We start from the raw sequence: 15,305 nt of genomic DNA, 5'->3' as shown, positions 1-15,305 counted from the left end.
ACCCCCGTCTGAAGGGAGCACTTCTTCCTGGTCTCCGTGTTTCCGTGGCCCTGGGCCGTGATGGGCTGGCTGGCGCGCTCCCTTATTTAGAGGCCGCGGGTGTTCCTGTGTGCTCCTGGACACTCACTGGATGTGCTGGCGGCCCCAAATAGGCCGGTTCAGGATAGTCCCAAGGCCCAGGCCCAAGGCATTCGGCCCAAGCTCTTCATTTTCCAGCCCCAGGGAGGGGATGACTTGTCCAGCAGCTCATCCCTAGGTGGGGCAGAGCCCCTGGAGGACCCATATCCTTTCTTAGAAGCAGAGCCCCCCTCCTCCTGCTGCAGAAGCTGCACTGCCTCCTGGCTCCCGGCTGCCTTCTTGTGCTGCAGAAGTTGCACTTGGTCCCAAATGCCCCCTCCTGCTGCAGAAGCTGCACCGGCTCCCGGCTGCCCCCTCCTGCTGCAGAAGCTGCACCGGCTCCCGGCTGCCCCCTCCTGCTGCAGAAGCTGCACCGGCTCCCGGCTGCCCCCTCCTGCTGCAGAAGCTGCACCGGCTCCTGGCTGCCCCCTCCTGCTGCAGAAGCCAGCACAGCCACGCTGGAGCACTTCTTCCTGGCATTCGGCAGTCTCCAGCCCCTGTGCCTTTGCCTGGGCTCTGGAAAACTGTTGCCCCTTTTATCCTCCCTGCAGCTGATCCCACTGCAGGTCAGGGGTTTGAACCTGAGCCAAATGTGGGTCTTTGGGGCCTGGCCGGCAGTTCTGCACCACCCTGAGAAAGGGCTGGAGCTACCCCAGGCTCTTGTGTCAGAGCAGGACCCAATTTGAGCAGGTCCACGGCTCTGTAGCAGAACCAGGAAAAGAGACCCCCAGGGGAGCGGACCTCCCCCCTGGGGCCGCCTTCTGCTGCCTCCTGCCTTTGGCGTGCCTGGGGCTAAGCAGAATGACCCAGTAGAACTGCAGAGCCACCATAAGGTCCCTGTTTGCCCCCTGAGCCACATCTCCGGGGAGCCTCACTGACCCAGCTTCCCCGCCTCTGCCCTCCCCAGACCCTTCTGCTTTGAGGCAACCTGAAGCCCTTCCTCGAGTTGAGCTGGCTGCTTTCTCCTGGCCCTGCTCCGGCTTTCCCAGGTTCCTTTGGGAGACAGGCAGTGTCCCAAGGATAGCTGCTGGGGCTGCAGAGTCCCCAAGCTAACAGGCTTGCCATCAGGGAGCTGTCCAGTTCTGGATGCAGTGTTCCCCTGGGATCTGCCATTCCCCCAAGTGTCTTCTTTGTGCCCTTGCCTTGTGTAGCTAATGATACAACGGTCACGCCTGCCCCATGGGCTGCTGGGACACCTCGCACCTTCCCGCTGAGCTTGCCATCTGCTAACACCACTGGCTATCCCACCCCAGCCTCCGCCGGCAGAGTTGTCTTTTGGAACTGCCAGGGAAAGCCTTCAGTTGATCCTGGTTAAATCTCGTTCCTTTGGGTCCCTGACGCCAGCTTGTGATCGTGGTGGATTGCGCGCGATTGTCCTGCTTCCCTGACAGGGAAGCTTTCGTCGGCATTACTGATCAAAATGGGAACATTGAGCACCTTTGGATTGGGCAGTGGCAGGGCACCAGGCCCCTGTCCTGCACGAGCGACTCCGTTTTTAAAAAATAGTATTCTAGGGGCAGCTAGGGGACGCAGTGGATAGAGCACGAGTCCTGAAGTCAAATCTGGCCTCAGACAATTAACACTTCCTAGCTGTGTGACCCTGGGCAAGTCACTTAACCCCAATTGCTCAGGAAAAAAATAGTATTCCGTTATTTCCCAATCATACATAAAGACAATTTGGGGCATTTTTTTTTTTTACCAAAGTTTGTTTTATATTTTTAACTACCCACTTGAGCCTTATGTAAGTACTGATAATATAACTTGCTCTCTTGCAGAGTCACAGTGAGTGCCCGCCACAATCTGCCTCGAATCACCCTGAGGGGCATCTTCCAAGGTGCCAAGGTCCTCCGGGGCCCAGATTGGGAATGGGGCAACCAGGATGGTAAGTGGAACGAGGGTTGTGCGGGGCCCTGCATTGCCCTTGTGCCCAGATGGAGCCTGGTTCTGGGGTCTCGGACTCTGTTCCTGTACAAGGCGGGAAGAGCAGGTCCCTGATGGCGCAGCAGGGCCCCAGGACGCTGGGAGGGAGGGAGGCTCGGGCCGGAAGGAGGAACACCTGGCGTTGTCCTTTCAGGGGGCGAGGGGAAGGCAGGTCGCGTGATGGACATCCGCGGGTGGGACGTGGAGACGGGCCGCAGCGTGGCTAGCGTGACCTGGGCCGATGGCACCACCAACGTCTACCGCGTGGGCCACAAGGGCAAGGTGGACCTCAAGTGTGTGGTGGAGGCGCCGGGAGGCTTCTATTACAAAGAGCACCTCCCGAGGCTAGGTATGGTGCTGGGGGATGCCCCAGGGTCTCCCTTCCACGGCACCCTAGTGACCTGGAAACATTTTGGCCCTCCCTTTGTGCCAGAGGAGTCTGGACTTTGGTGGGTTGTCTACTTACCGTGAAATTTGGGGTAGTTTTTTCTGTCAGCTTCTGCTTGTTGTCTGTGGCTCCCACAGAAGTCCCCCAAATTCCCATTTAATTTCTTATGCTAACCTGTGACACAGGTGGGGGGTCGGCTCTAGACGGGTCAACTCCAGGGTGGGGTGCCGCCCTCTCCTGGTTGAAAATCTGAATGGGTGGAGGGAGGCCTAGGCCTCTTAAGCAGAGGCTTGTGCAATAACCCAGTGGAGGCTGATCCCGCCCCCCACAACACACTCACTTGGGGCTGTCCCCCCTGACTCCAGGCAAGCCCGCCGAGCTGCAGCGGAAGGCAAGTGCCGAGAGCCCCCCCTTTCAGCACGGAGACAAGGTCAAGTGTCTGCTGGCCATGGACATTCTGCGGGAGATGCAGGAGGGCCATGGAGGCTGGAACCCCAAGATGGCTGAGGTGAGCTGGGCCTGATCTCCCTGGGAGGGTCTCTCCTAGGGAGCTGGGCTTGCTCATGGGCTGCCTGGCAGGGGAGGGGGCCCTGGAGAGAGGAAGCCCAGTGGGATTGCCCTAGTTCTTGGGGCCCAGCTTGGCCCTGGTCTCTGGCCACTGGCAGCCAAAGGGGACAGTTGCCAGGGTGGGGATGGGGCTGCTCTTCCCCGGTAGCCCCTGGGCCCAGGGAAGCCACTGAGAGCTGTCTGTCTGTCTTGGTTTCCCCTTCCCTGCGGGTGCAGTTCATCGGTCAGACGGGGACCGTCCATCGTATCACTGACCGCGGCGACGTGCGTGTCCAGTTCAGTAGTGACGCCCGCTGGACCTTCCATCCCGGCGCCCTGACCAAAGTGAGTCTGGGGGGAGTGGGTGCCGAGAGCGCGAGAGAGGAACGAGAAGCACCCCCAAAACTAAGGCTGGGAGCTCTCCCGCTTCCCGGCCCGCCTCGGCCCCAGCCCGGCTCCCCTTCTCTCCCATAGCACAACACGTTTTGGGTCGGAGATATGGTCCGGGTCATTGAGGATTTGGAGACGGTCAAGCGGCTGCAGGCTGGACACGGCGAGTGGACAGAGGACATGGCCCTGGTGAGTGTCGCAGCCCGACCCGAGAGACTGGCTCTGGGGGGAGGGGCCTTCCTGGCCCCCCTCAGAGGTCCTGCCCTCACCTTAGTCATAGGGGGCTGTGCAGGGACCCCTGCTGCCCACAGACACACACCTACTTCTCTCTACCCCAGGGCCCCCAGCCCCCCAGGCCATTTCCATTCTTTGTCTGAGAGGATTTGGGTAAGTTGTCCATCCATCCATTAAGCTCCTGCTGTGTGCCAGGCACATATTGGGGGTACCAAGAGTGGCCCGATCCGTACTCCTAGAGCCCACCCTGATGAGGCCCCTCGCCTGGCCCCCCCGGACCTGTCTGCATCCCCCAGAGAAGCCCGCTTTCCTGACCTCCCCTCCTGCCCTTCCCTAGGCCCTGGGGCACATCGGGAAAGTGATGAAGGTTTTCGGAGATGGAGACCTGAGGGTGTCTGTGGGCGGTCAGTCCTGGACTTTCAACCCCGCCTGCCTGACAGCGTATCACCTGGAGGCGGACGCCAACCTGAATGCCACCGAGAGCGCCAAGGAGCCCAAGAGTAAGGCGGCAGCGGGCGGGTGCGGGCAAGCTCCTCCCTCCTGCCATGGCGTGGAGGCCGAGGCTGCGCCAGCTGCAGGGGCAGGCGCGGGGGACAGCCCTGTATCCCTAGCCTCCATGGGCAGAGGGCTGGCCAGGGTTCCCCCGAACTCACTGAGGTTTGGGGCTCCCCCAGGCTCCCTGGGTGCTGTCCTGGAGAAGCTGCTCACCCAGAAGAGCGACCCCGAACAGCCAGGGCGGCTGGTGACCGAGGTGGCTCACGGCAACGTGGCCAGGGTGCTGGAGCTGGTGAAGAGGCACCCAGACAAGGCAAGCGGGCACAGGGCACAGCCGAGCTGGGCTCCGGCCTCCACTGTGTCCTGGTGAAGGCTGCAGGCCGCGGGAGCAGTAAGAGTCATGACAAAAGTCATCAGGGTTAACCTTTACACGGCTCCTACTGTGGGCCAGGCATCGCGCCAAGCAGGCACTTGCCAAGATTGCCTCATTTGGTCCTCACAAGCACCCTGGCGGGAGGCGCTATGATCACCCCATTTACAGCTGAGAAGACTGAGGCAGACAGAGGCTTAAGTGACTTACATGGGATCACATAGCTAGTCAGTGTCTGAGGCTGGATTTGAACTCGGGGCTGGGATTGTCCTTGGGTGACAGGAAAACAGATGAAGTGACTTGTCCGCTGGGAACTCAGGAAAGCCTTGGGCATTGGGGGTGTGTGTTCCTATTTTTTGATGCTCTTTGTACACTGTGCTCTTCCCACCGAGTGCCCCCCCCAACTGAGTCAGATGTCTTTGGGGTGGGGGCGCCCATTACTGGGTCGAAGGGGTGGCTGAGGTGGGGGGGCTTCAGAAGGGTCGGTCATGTGAGAACAAGATGGCCGTGGGTCAGCACAGCCCCGAGGGGAGGGGGCCCAGAGGACACGGCCTGACGCCCCCAACCCCCCGCAGGTGGATGTTAGAAACCAGGGCCGGACCGCCCTCCAGGTGGCCGCCCACCTGGGCCAGGCGGAGCTGGTGCGGCTGCTGCTCCAGGCCCATGCGGGCACGGACGTGCGGGACGACGAGGGGGACACCGCGCTGCACTACGCGGCCTTTGGGTGAGGCGCCCAGGGGCAGTGGGCACGTGGGCGGCCTCCCCAGGCGGGCAGGGCCCCCACCAGCTCCACCCGGCCCCCTCAGCAGCGCTGCCCGTGGCTCTTCCCATCCAGGAACCAGGCCGAGGTGGCCCGGGTGCTGCTGAGCCGGGGAGCGAGTGCCAACCTGATCAATAATGCTAAGTGCACCGCCCTGCACGTGGCAGTCCGCAAGGGCTTCTTGGAGGTGGCGCGCGTCCTGTGTGAGCAAGGCTGCGACGTCAACATCCCTGTAGGTTCTGGGCTCCCTTGGGTGCCCCTCCCTACCTCCTTGGCCCAAGTTTTTGCTGCCGGCCACATCGTGGCTACAAGTCCCCGGGCCCGGCCCAGAGCATCTTCCCTTCTCTGAACCCTGGGAGGGCGGCCCTCTCGCTCACGGGGGCTTGGCTTGGGTTCTGCCGGGCATCCTGTGCCCATGAGCACAGGGCCTGAGCGACGTCCCTGGCCCCCCGCAGGACATGTGTGGAGACACCCCTTTGCACTGTGCCATCTCAGCAGACGCCAAGGGCATCATCGAGATCCTCACCGAGGTGCCCACCATCGACTTCACCGCCACCAATTGCCAAGGCTTCAATCTTCTCCACCACGCGGCACTTAAAGGCAACGTGCTGTGAGTGAGGCCGGAAGGGGCCGGGGGCGGGCAGTGCCCACGTCCGGGACCCGGGCTGGCTCCCACGGAGGGCAGGCCGGGGGTGAGCGAGCCCCGAGCCCCCTCTGGGGGGAGGCTGGGGAGGGTTCCATGCTCACGGCCTCAGGCCGGATGCCGGCTCTTTGGGGTGGTGCCAGACAGGAGCGTTGCCCTTGGCCCCAGCCGGGGATCCCTCTGCCCCCGGGTTCCTCTCCCGGCTCTGACACCATCCCCTCGGGCTGAGAGGCCGCACCTCCCCGATCAGCCCCCCCCTCGGCATTCAGGACCCCCATGAGCCTTTGCCCTCCCTGCAGAGCCGTCAGGAGGATTTTGGTGCGGGCCCGGCAGCTGGCAGACACCAAAAAGGATGACGGCTTCACGGCCCTCCACCTGGCTGCCCTCAATAACCACCGGGAGGTGGCTGAGATCCTCATCAAAGAGGTGGGAGCCAAGGGGCGGGTACCAGCACTGTCCTCTGGGAGCCCCTGTCCCCTCCGAAGCAGTGCCACGCAAGCCAGTGCCCGAGAAGGCGGGGGTCCCGCTGGCCGGTGTCAGAGGGGGGGATCTGGGGTGGGCAGCCAGAGCCAGTGGGGGAGCCTGACGCCGTGGCCGCCTCTGCCCACAGGGCCGCTGTGACGTGAACCTCCGCAACAACCGCCACCAGCTGCCGCTGCACCTAGCGGTAACCCAGGCCCACGTGGCGCTGCTGCTCCTGTTGGTGAGCGCCGGCAGCGACGTCAATGCCGAGGACGAGGCTGGGGACACGGCCATGCACATCGCCTTGGAGAAACACCAGCTGCTGGCCCCCCCAGCCGAGGCCTCCGGGGCTGGCGAAGGAGCCTCGCTCTTCTCCCGGGTAGGGCACGTGGCGGGCGTTGGGAACGCCCTGGCCCCGAGCGCCGTGAAACGGGCACCTGCCTGTGCCATGGTCGCTGCAGAGGTCCCGTGGCCCTGGCTGAACGGGCACAGGCCTCCCCGCCCCCTTCCTGGCACCCCCCAGCCCTGGGCTCCCTGCACAAGGAGCCTTTCTCCCGGTGCCAGCCGTGTCGCCTCCCCTGGCACACACACACACACACATAGAGCCTGGCTCAGAGAGAGGCCCTGCCTCTGGCACTCAGCAAAGAGGCCTCATTTGGGGGACAGAGTGCCAGCCTCCCTCCGGGGCCCCTTTGCTGCCAGCCAGCTCTGCTGGGGAGGAGTGGGCAGACCCGGGTGGGGCCACTGCAGGGGCCTGTGGGCGAGCCTGGGGGGGGGGGCTGGGAATTCTGCCCTGGAGGTCCCCACCTTGGTCAGGACTGAATCTCCCATGGCCCCTGGACACCAACCCCCAAGCGCCACAGACATGGGCCACCGCTGCTGTTCCCAGATGCCTTCGGGGACCCCTCCCCGGGGGTCCTGAGCTTGTTTTCTGACTAGAAATACTAAGGAGCCGAGGGGGGAAGCAGGGGGCTGGGATGGATGCTCCTCCTGGGCATGTCACCCCTGGGGACCGGTGCCAGCCCGCCCGTCCTCTCCCAGCTCCAGGCCTCCAGCTTCCTGGGCAGCACAGAGTTGACGGTGGGCATCGCCATTGCCTGCTTCCTGGCCCAGGAGGGCGCCGACGTGAACTATGCCAACCACCGGGGCAAGTGCCCCCTGGATGTGGTCACGGATGGGCGCGTGGTCCAGGCCATTCGGGGCTTTGCCCATAGGTTCAGGTGGGACTGGGGCTGGGCCCCGGTGGGGGGGGAGGGTCCTGTTTGGGGGCTGGGCCAGTCACTGACGCTTATCCCCCTCCCCTCACGTCCACGGGCAGAGAGCAGCAGAGCTCCGGGGGCTACCTGGGGAGGAGCTGCGGGCTCCGGAGGATGCACAGCACCCCCAACACCATGACCAACCTGAGCGTGGGGGGTGCGGGCGGCAGCAGCGGCCCCGGGGCCGGGCCTTGCGAGTGCCTCGTCTGCTCGGAGCTGGCCCTGCTGGTGCTTTTCCTGCCCTGCCAGCACAGCATCGTGTGCGAAGGTGAGTGGGGGGGGGGGGGAGGGGGGGGGGGGGTGGGGGGGTTGAGTCTGCCCTGGACCCGAGCCCAGCGGCCCCTTGTGCTCTGCCCCCAGAGTGTTCCCGCAGGATGAAGAAGTGCATCCGCTGTCAAGTGACAATCAACAAGAAGCTTAGACAAGGTGGGGAGGGGGTTCAGGGTTGGGGGAGGGTCCCCTTGGGGGGTTGGGGTGGCCCCCACAGTTGGCTGTGGAGAGCCGTGTTCCCCCTTCCTGGACCACTTTTGGGGGGCTGGGGGTGGGTCCCCACAGCTGGCTGTGGAGGGCCATGTTCCCTCTCGCCGCACCACTGCGGGGGGCTGGGGCACGTGCCCCCAGAGGAGGCCCCTCTGACCCGGGCGCCCCCGCCCCACGTCCGGCCGCAGACAGCACCGAGGTGGAGAGCGGCCTGTCGGGGCTGGAGTGCGCGGGCCAGCGGCAGCTGATGGAGGAGCTGCAGAGCCGCTACCGGCAGATGGAGGAGCGCATCACCTGCCCCATCTGCATCGACAGCCACATCCGCCTGGTCTTCCAGTGTGGCCACGGCTCCTGCCTTGAGTGCAGCTCGGCGCTCAGCGTCTGCCCCATCTGCCGCCAGGCCATCCGCGACCGCATCCAGATCTTTGTCTGAGCCCGCAAGGACCTAGCCGGGGGCTGCGACCCCCGCCAGGCGCCAGGGCCCACAGCTCGGGCCGGCCTCCGCGGCGTCAGGGGGCTGGGGCACCCTCCCGCATGGCCTTGGACTGCCGCTGCGGGGCACGAGTGCCCGACTGTGCCCGGGAGGCCCGGGGTGTGGCAGGAAGGGGCTGCCGGGCGGCAGCCAGGGACTGTGTCCTTCCTTGACGGGGACGGGGCGCCGGGCTGGGCCCAAGGTCTCCGGGTTGCCCCTCCCTGGGACAGAAGCCTGGGGCACGGCGGCGGCCAGGCCAAAGAGGGCCCTCGGTTTACGTGGAAACTCGGCGCGCTGGACCCCGGCCGCCCGCCTGCGGCCCCTCTGGGCTCTCGCCGCACTGAGGGGGACCCTGCCCCACTCCTGGGTTTGGGTGTGCCGGGGGCTGGGGGTCGGGGCCTGGGCCCCCTTCTTGGCCGCCCTGCCCGCCCCGTGGGAGGGGCCGGTGGCCATCGGTGCCCAGGGACACGGCGCTTGCGCCCCGCGGCCCGGGAGCTCTGTGTGGCGTGTTGTGATCCCCGCATCCTCGTGGTGGCGTCCCGCCTCCCCCCGCCCAGGTACCAGCTGTGTCCTGCTACACAAGAGCCATGTTTCCAGTATCTGCCTTTGCAAAAACTCCCCGACACACTCACACATACATACACACACACACACACACACACACACACACACACACACTCACACACGCATTTTATAAACGGAAAAATGAATTTTGTCCTCGCTGGTGTCTGCCTCTTCTTGGGGAGGGGGCTCTGGGCTGGGGCTGTCTGGCAGGGTCTTGGCGGCCCCTCCCCCGTGGTGTGTGGGAGCCCCAATGGGGGCAAAGGCTCGGGCTCCCCTCCCTCCCCGGCCCGGAGCCTGAACCAGCACCAGCCCGTGGGCCTGGCTTGGCCACTGACCTCCTCGGGCGCCCCTCCAGTTCCCTGGCCTCACTTGGCCCTGCTGGAGACAGCCGGCTCCCGGGCCCTGGCTCGCCCTCTGGGGAGGCCTCCGGGGAAGCCTCAGGGACGCCCATCGCGCTGCCAGTGGGCCTCGTTTGGGGGCCCGGGCCTCGATGGTGCTCGCTCCCCGGGGGAGTAGCTTGCCAGGTAGCTAGCGGGGTTCCCCACCCACCGCCCCTTCCCCGGCCTCCCTGCAACCTCGGGTTTATTTTGCTTTTTGCCCTACATCATTCACAGAAAAGGTCTGACCCCCCTCCCTCCGGACTTGGGGCCAGACTCCTCCCCCCCCTTATCCCCGCACCCATCCTTCCCCAGTCGTGACCCTGCCCCTTCGCCTGGAACAGGGCTTCTGACTAAGGCATCTGGCATCTGGCCTGGGGAGGAAGCTGGCCCAGGATCCCGGAGCCAGAAGGGCCCTGGGGGGCTCCCCTTGCCACCTTGAAGCCCAGGACAGAAGCAGGGTCCTGCTCCAAGGCCATTTGCACCCGACGTCACAGAGAGTCTGCATCCGTTGTCATGGCCCCGCCACCCACCCGGGGCGCCCCTGCCCACCGACCCCAAGGACCCCTCGCCTCCAGCTGGGGGTCGTGGGTACAGTTGTCTCAGTCTGCAGGAGAAGGGGGGTGGCTTGTGGGCAGCCTTTGGCAGGCGCCTTGCAGACCCATCCTGGAGCCCCATTCCCCCACTACCCCCAGCCCTGGCCCCATCACCACCTGGAGGGCTGGGGCGGAGCCAAGATGGGCGATGGGATGGGGGCAGACCGGAGGCAGGGTCTAGAGCTTTGGGCCTGGCAAGGGGTGGGGCCTCGTTGGGCATTTCCTTCATCAGGGACTGAGGGCTTTAAGCTCATGGAGATGGGCTCTTCTGGAGCAGCTGGTGGGAGGGAGGGCATCAGGGAAGACTTCCTGCAGGAAGCTCCGTCCTGACGAGCGCACCGTGCCAGTGGGAAGCCAGGGAACATAGTCCAGGCTGGGAAAGGAAATGGGAACTGAGTCAGCCTCTGTCTCCCTGCTCCTTTGTGGGGTGGGGAGGGCACCGACTGGAGTCTTGGGTTCAGATCCTGCCCTCTGCTTGCTCCAGGGTGGTACCCAGGTGAGAGCGTCATTCCTGGATCAGGAAAACCTGAGTTCGAGTCCAGCCTCAGACACTAGCTGCAGGACTCGGAGCATGTCACTTCCCCCCTGCTTGCCTCAGTTTCCTCATCTATAAAATGAACCAGAGAAGGAAGTGGCCAAATCATTCCAGTACCTTGGTCAAGGAAACCCCAAGTGGGGTCACAAAATCAGAAGTCTGAATAATTAAGGGTACGGGAGCATTTATGTAGCACCTACTGTATACCAGATGCACAAAGGGGGTTAGTCTTTTATTTTTTATCCTTACAACCACCATGGCAGGGAGGTGCGGTTTTTCAAGCAAGGAAACCTTTTTCAAGCAAGGCAACTGAGGCAGGCAGCGGTTAGGTGCCTTGGGCAGTATCACACAGACAAGTCTTCCTGATCCACACCCCTTGGGCTTTCAAACTGGCGTCCACAGCCTTTCCCTAAGCCGTCTCTGAGCAGCATGACCCGGGTGTGGGGCCCCAGCCTCGCTTCAGGACCCCTGCCGCCTTTGGCCCCTCACTGCTAGAGGCGAGGGACCAGAGGAGAAGCATGAGCAGGTACCTGGAGTGGGCAGGGCAGCAGCTGGGAGAATATAGAGGTCTGGGAGGGAGGGAGTGACCTGCTGCATCAATCAGGACAGAAGATGGGGAAGGAGGAAAGTCCTCCCCTCGTTCCCAGAGGAAGGAGCCCAAGCCTAGGGCTGAGACCGAGGGGCCGGGGTGCTCACACTTATCCTCCCCGTGTCTCAGGCGGGGTGGGGGGATGGAGAAGAACCGGTCTAGAACCCTTCCCTGCCCCCACGCCCACCCTCTGTGGGCTCAGCCTTCCCCTAACCAGCCTAAAGTAACCTGGAGTTTGAGGGGAGGGATGGGCCGAATAACCCCGGCTGCCATTGGGAAAGCACGTGCTGCTCATGTTACCCATGAGGATGCTGGGCCTGGGGTTGCCTTTTGTCCCAACTCGGAGCCCGGAGCTTCGTCCCCTGGGCTGGCCCTGGACCCTGAGCCATGCTCCCTGCTCTGGGCTCCACACCAGACCCCGGGGCTCCATGCCCTGGGCCAGGCCAGGATCCTGAGCCATCCTCCCCGCTCCCGGCTCCACATCCACACTTTTTCCCCTTGACCCTGGAAAAATCGGGCAAAGGAAAGAGGGAATGGAAGCCCAAGCTTTCGGCTCTCCGGTCTCCCTCTTGGTGGCCCCTCCCTTCCCAACCTCACTTCACCCCTTTGTCTCTGGCGAGGGCAGGGCAGAGAATCGGAACCTTTTGGGGAGCAGGGACCCCTCTGGCGACCCTAGTGAAGCCAGTGGCTGCCCCCGGCCCCAAAAAATGCTTTACAGGAATTGAAAGAATGAAATTTCAGTTCGAAGTTAGGGAAAATCCTGTTAAATTTCACAAACTGAAAACTCCCAGAAACGGGGCTCAGAGCTCCTGTCCTTGGCCCCCATTCTCCTGTACCCCAGGCTTCCATTTCCCTGGGGCCTTTACACTCTGGGGCTGGTCCCGTCTCTGCCACAGTTCAGATCCTGACCCCCGAAGCCCTCCAGCTCTCCTGGGGGATCTCAATGTCATCATACAGCACCTACTGTATACCCAGAAGGATCTGAACCCGCACCCTCCCTTGGGTTTCGAGGGCCTTCATGTTGCCTCCCAGCCAAGGTCCTTCCTCCCCTCCTCCCACCCCACAAGGAGGCCGGCCGGGGGAACCATGGTTTGGGTAACAGCCTGAGCAGCCACATCCTGAGCAAATATTTGGTCTTGGAAAGGGAAGGAAGGATGAGGTCCAGGGGAATGGAGCCGGCCAAGAGTGCGGGGCGGCGGCTGGAGGCCCAGAGAGCCACACTTTCCAAGAATCTCCAGCCGGTCACACCGTTCCTCAGCCTCCACCTTCCCAGGCCCCCTCCCGGCTTGCACACAGACAAGGGAAAGAGAGGCAGGGCCACCTTCCTGAGGGCCAAGTCTGAGCCTGTCTCAAACAGAAGGCCCTACGGGGCTGGTTGGGGGCCCCCACCCCCAGCGGCTGTCTGCCATCCGGGCGTCCCCTCAGTAGGAAGATGAGGTCCCCAGCCAAGAAGGTCACCTCGGGCCTCCCAAGTCCTTCCCAGTCCCCGGGACACAAGCGGGGGTTTGTTGTTGCTTTCGTTCTTTTATTCACTTGCTCATGCATTCGTTCACCTTCATTCCTTCCCTCACATATTCACTTGTTCCCCATCAATTCCCCATTAATTCATTTCTCACACAGTCATTCTTTCACTGCCTTATCCATCGTTTGGGGACAACAATTCGCTTATTTATACTTGGGGGCCAGGAGAGGCTACAAACATTCATTCATTCAATCATTCGCTATATTTGGACATTTATTGAACCTTCATTCGGGATTTATTAAGTATCTACTTAAGTAAGTACCTACTAAGTGCCAGTGCCATAAATACAGTCCCCAAGTTTACAGCCAGAGAGTTCAGGGAGGGGAGAGTGTGGAGAAATCCAGGGAGGTGGAACTGGGCCAGGTGGGGGAGACAACGGAGCGGGCATTCCCCTGCGGAACATGGCCCAGAATCAGGGGTGAATGTGGCTTGGAACAGAGAGGAAAGGGACATGAAAGGAAAAGAAAAAAGCATTTAAATGGCCCCTACTGTGGCTCAGGCGCCATGCTGAAGGGAGAAGAGCATTGATGTGGCCCCTTCTGCGGCTCAGGTGCTATGCTAAGTTTCTTGCTTGATCCTCACAATAGCCCTGGAAGGAAGATGCTATTTATTTTTACAGTTGAGTAAACAGGCAAACGGTGAAGTGACTTGCCCAAATTCACACTGCTAGTAAGTGTCTGAGGGTAGACTTGAACTCGGGACTTTCTGACTCCAGGCTCGATGCTCTATCTACTGTCCCACCCATATAGTCGGAAGCAATTGGAGATGGAGTGGGTTCAAATTTTAGCTCTTTTACTAATTCACTAGATAACCCTGAAAAAGTCCTTGGGATCTTTATTTCCTCCTCCGTAAAATGAGAAAATTCAGATCCAAATGACAACTCTAAAAGGTGACGAAAATTAGAATAGATTACCATGAAGTTATGGTATATGTAAGTAATGGAATATTATTTTTCTATTAAAAAAAAAAAAACGAATAGGCTGATTTTAGAAAAGCCTGGAAAGATTTACATGAATTGATGTTGAGCAAAATGAGCAGAACCAGGAAAACATTGTACACAGTAACAGCAGGATTGTGCTATGATCAACTGCGATAGACTTGATTCTGCCCAGCAGTTCAGTGATCCAGAGCAATCCAAGTAAATTTTTGATGGAAAAAACCATTCGCATTCAGAGAGAAAACTATAGAGACTGAATGTAAATCAACACATATTATTTTCACTTTTTTTTTCGTTTTTCTTGTGATTTTTCCCTTTTGTTCTGATTTTTCTCTCTCAAGATGATTCCTATGGAAATATGTAAAAAATGAATGTATGTATATAACTAAAAATAATTTTACACATATCTGGGGAAAACAATTTTTAAAAATTGCATGTTAAAAAAAAAAAAAAAGAATTTTTGCTTATCAGATCTACGGAGGAGGAAGAGTTCCTGACCAAACAGAGGATCAGACAGGGTCACAGAAGGTAAAAATATTGACTAGGAAAAACTTTGAAGGTTTTTGTACAAATTAAATCAAAGCACTAAAATTAGCTGGGAATCAGGCAAATGAAGGAGGGAAGACTCTTAGTAGGGCTTTTCTCTGATAAAGATTTGATTTCTAATATTTAGAAGGAACTGATTCAAATTTAGGTAAATAAAAGCTATTCCCCAATTAGTAAACTGTCAAAGAATATGAACCGGTAATTTTTAGAAATAGAAATCCAAGCTATCAGTAGCCAAATAAAAGTGTTCTTATTCATTAATAATTAAAGAAATGCAAATGAGAACAACTCAGAGGTCCTACCTTATACAAATTGGACTGAGAAAGTGGACAATAATGGAAAATAACATGCTGGAGGGGATGTGAGAAACAGGTACAGTAGTGCGATGTTAATGGAACTGTAAAAACTGGTCCAGCCAATTTCTTCCCCCCTGAAGCTTATAGCCAGAACACTAGGGGTGAAAATTTTCTTAGTGTGAACATTTTTATTTTTTTTTTTGTAATTATGTTAAAATAATATTTAAGTTTTTTTTTAAATTTTGAGTTCCAAATGATCTCTCTTTCCTTCCTCTCCCCCTCCTGGAGAAGGCAAGTGATTTGATATAGATTAGAATTGCGCAGCTATATTTCCATATTCATCAGGTGGTGAAAGAAAACACATGTTCCGGTCGTTTTTGAAGGCAATTTGGAACTGTGCCTCCAGTTATTAAACCGTGCAAACGCTCTGACCCAGTGATACCATGACTAGGTCTTTTAAACTCCAAAGATCAAAGGCAGAGGAAACAGACCCAAGCACACAAGGAAGGATATTTATAGCCCGTTGGCCAAGAATCGGAAACTGTGGGGATGGTGTGGGTGAAGGGTGGCTGGACAAACTACGGCATATGATTGTGATGGAATATTATTCCGCTATAAGAAGTGCTGAAGGGGCGAGTTCAGGGACACCGGGTAAGACTTACATGAATTGATGCAAAGTGAAACAAGCAAATTATATGGAATGGCAACATTGTAAAGGTATTTAACTCCCAAAGACTTAGGAGCTCTGATGAACCCGGGGATCAGCCACGATGTCTCCTGTCTTCCTGACAGAGAAGCGATGGACTGGGA

General features: G+C 59.5%; 1 protein-coding gene across 6 annotated transcripts in view; it reads left to right on the top strand.

The window, feature by feature from the left end:
• The window catches only part of MIB2 (mindbomb E3 ubiquitin protein ligase 2), a 48,218-nt gene extending 39,704 nt beyond the window's left edge, over positions 1–8,514 (top strand). For all 6 annotated transcript variants that reach the window (XM_031963030.1, XM_031963029.1, XM_031963032.1 and 3 more), the window contains 16 exons: positions 1,893–1,999; positions 2,192–2,386; positions 2,791–2,933; positions 3,209–3,316; positions 3,446–3,550; positions 3,933–4,095; positions 4,270–4,403; positions 5,036–5,184; positions 5,296–5,452; positions 5,676–5,830; positions 6,163–6,289; positions 6,474–6,704; positions 7,367–7,545; positions 7,644–7,849; positions 7,942–8,007; positions 8,250–8,514. In XM_031963030.1, coding sequence (XP_031818890.1) covers positions 1,893–1,999; positions 2,192–2,386; positions 2,791–2,933; positions 3,209–3,316; positions 3,446–3,550; positions 3,933–4,095; positions 4,270–4,403; positions 5,036–5,184; positions 5,296–5,452; positions 5,676–5,830; positions 6,163–6,289; positions 6,474–6,704; positions 7,367–7,545; positions 7,644–7,849; positions 7,942–8,007; positions 8,250–8,494 — 2,470 coding nt within the window. In that variant the 3' untranslated portion in view covers positions 8,495–8,514. The remainder of the gene's footprint in view (positions 1–1,892; positions 2,000–2,191; positions 2,387–2,790; positions 2,934–3,208; positions 3,317–3,445; positions 3,551–3,932; positions 4,096–4,269; positions 4,404–5,035; positions 5,185–5,295; positions 5,453–5,675; positions 5,831–6,162; positions 6,290–6,473; positions 6,705–7,366; positions 7,546–7,643; positions 7,850–7,941; positions 8,008–8,249) is intronic.
• The last annotated feature ends 6,791 nt before the right edge of the window (positions 8,515–15,305 follow it).

Source organism: Sarcophilus harrisii, chromosome 3 (assembly GCF_902635505.1).
Source record: "Sarcophilus harrisii chromosome 3, mSarHar1.11, whole genome shotgun sequence".
Classification (NCBI taxonomy): Eukaryota; Metazoa; Chordata; class Mammalia; order Dasyuromorphia; family Dasyuridae; genus Sarcophilus; species Sarcophilus harrisii.
This window is presented reverse-complemented; position numbering and strand designations above follow the sequence as displayed.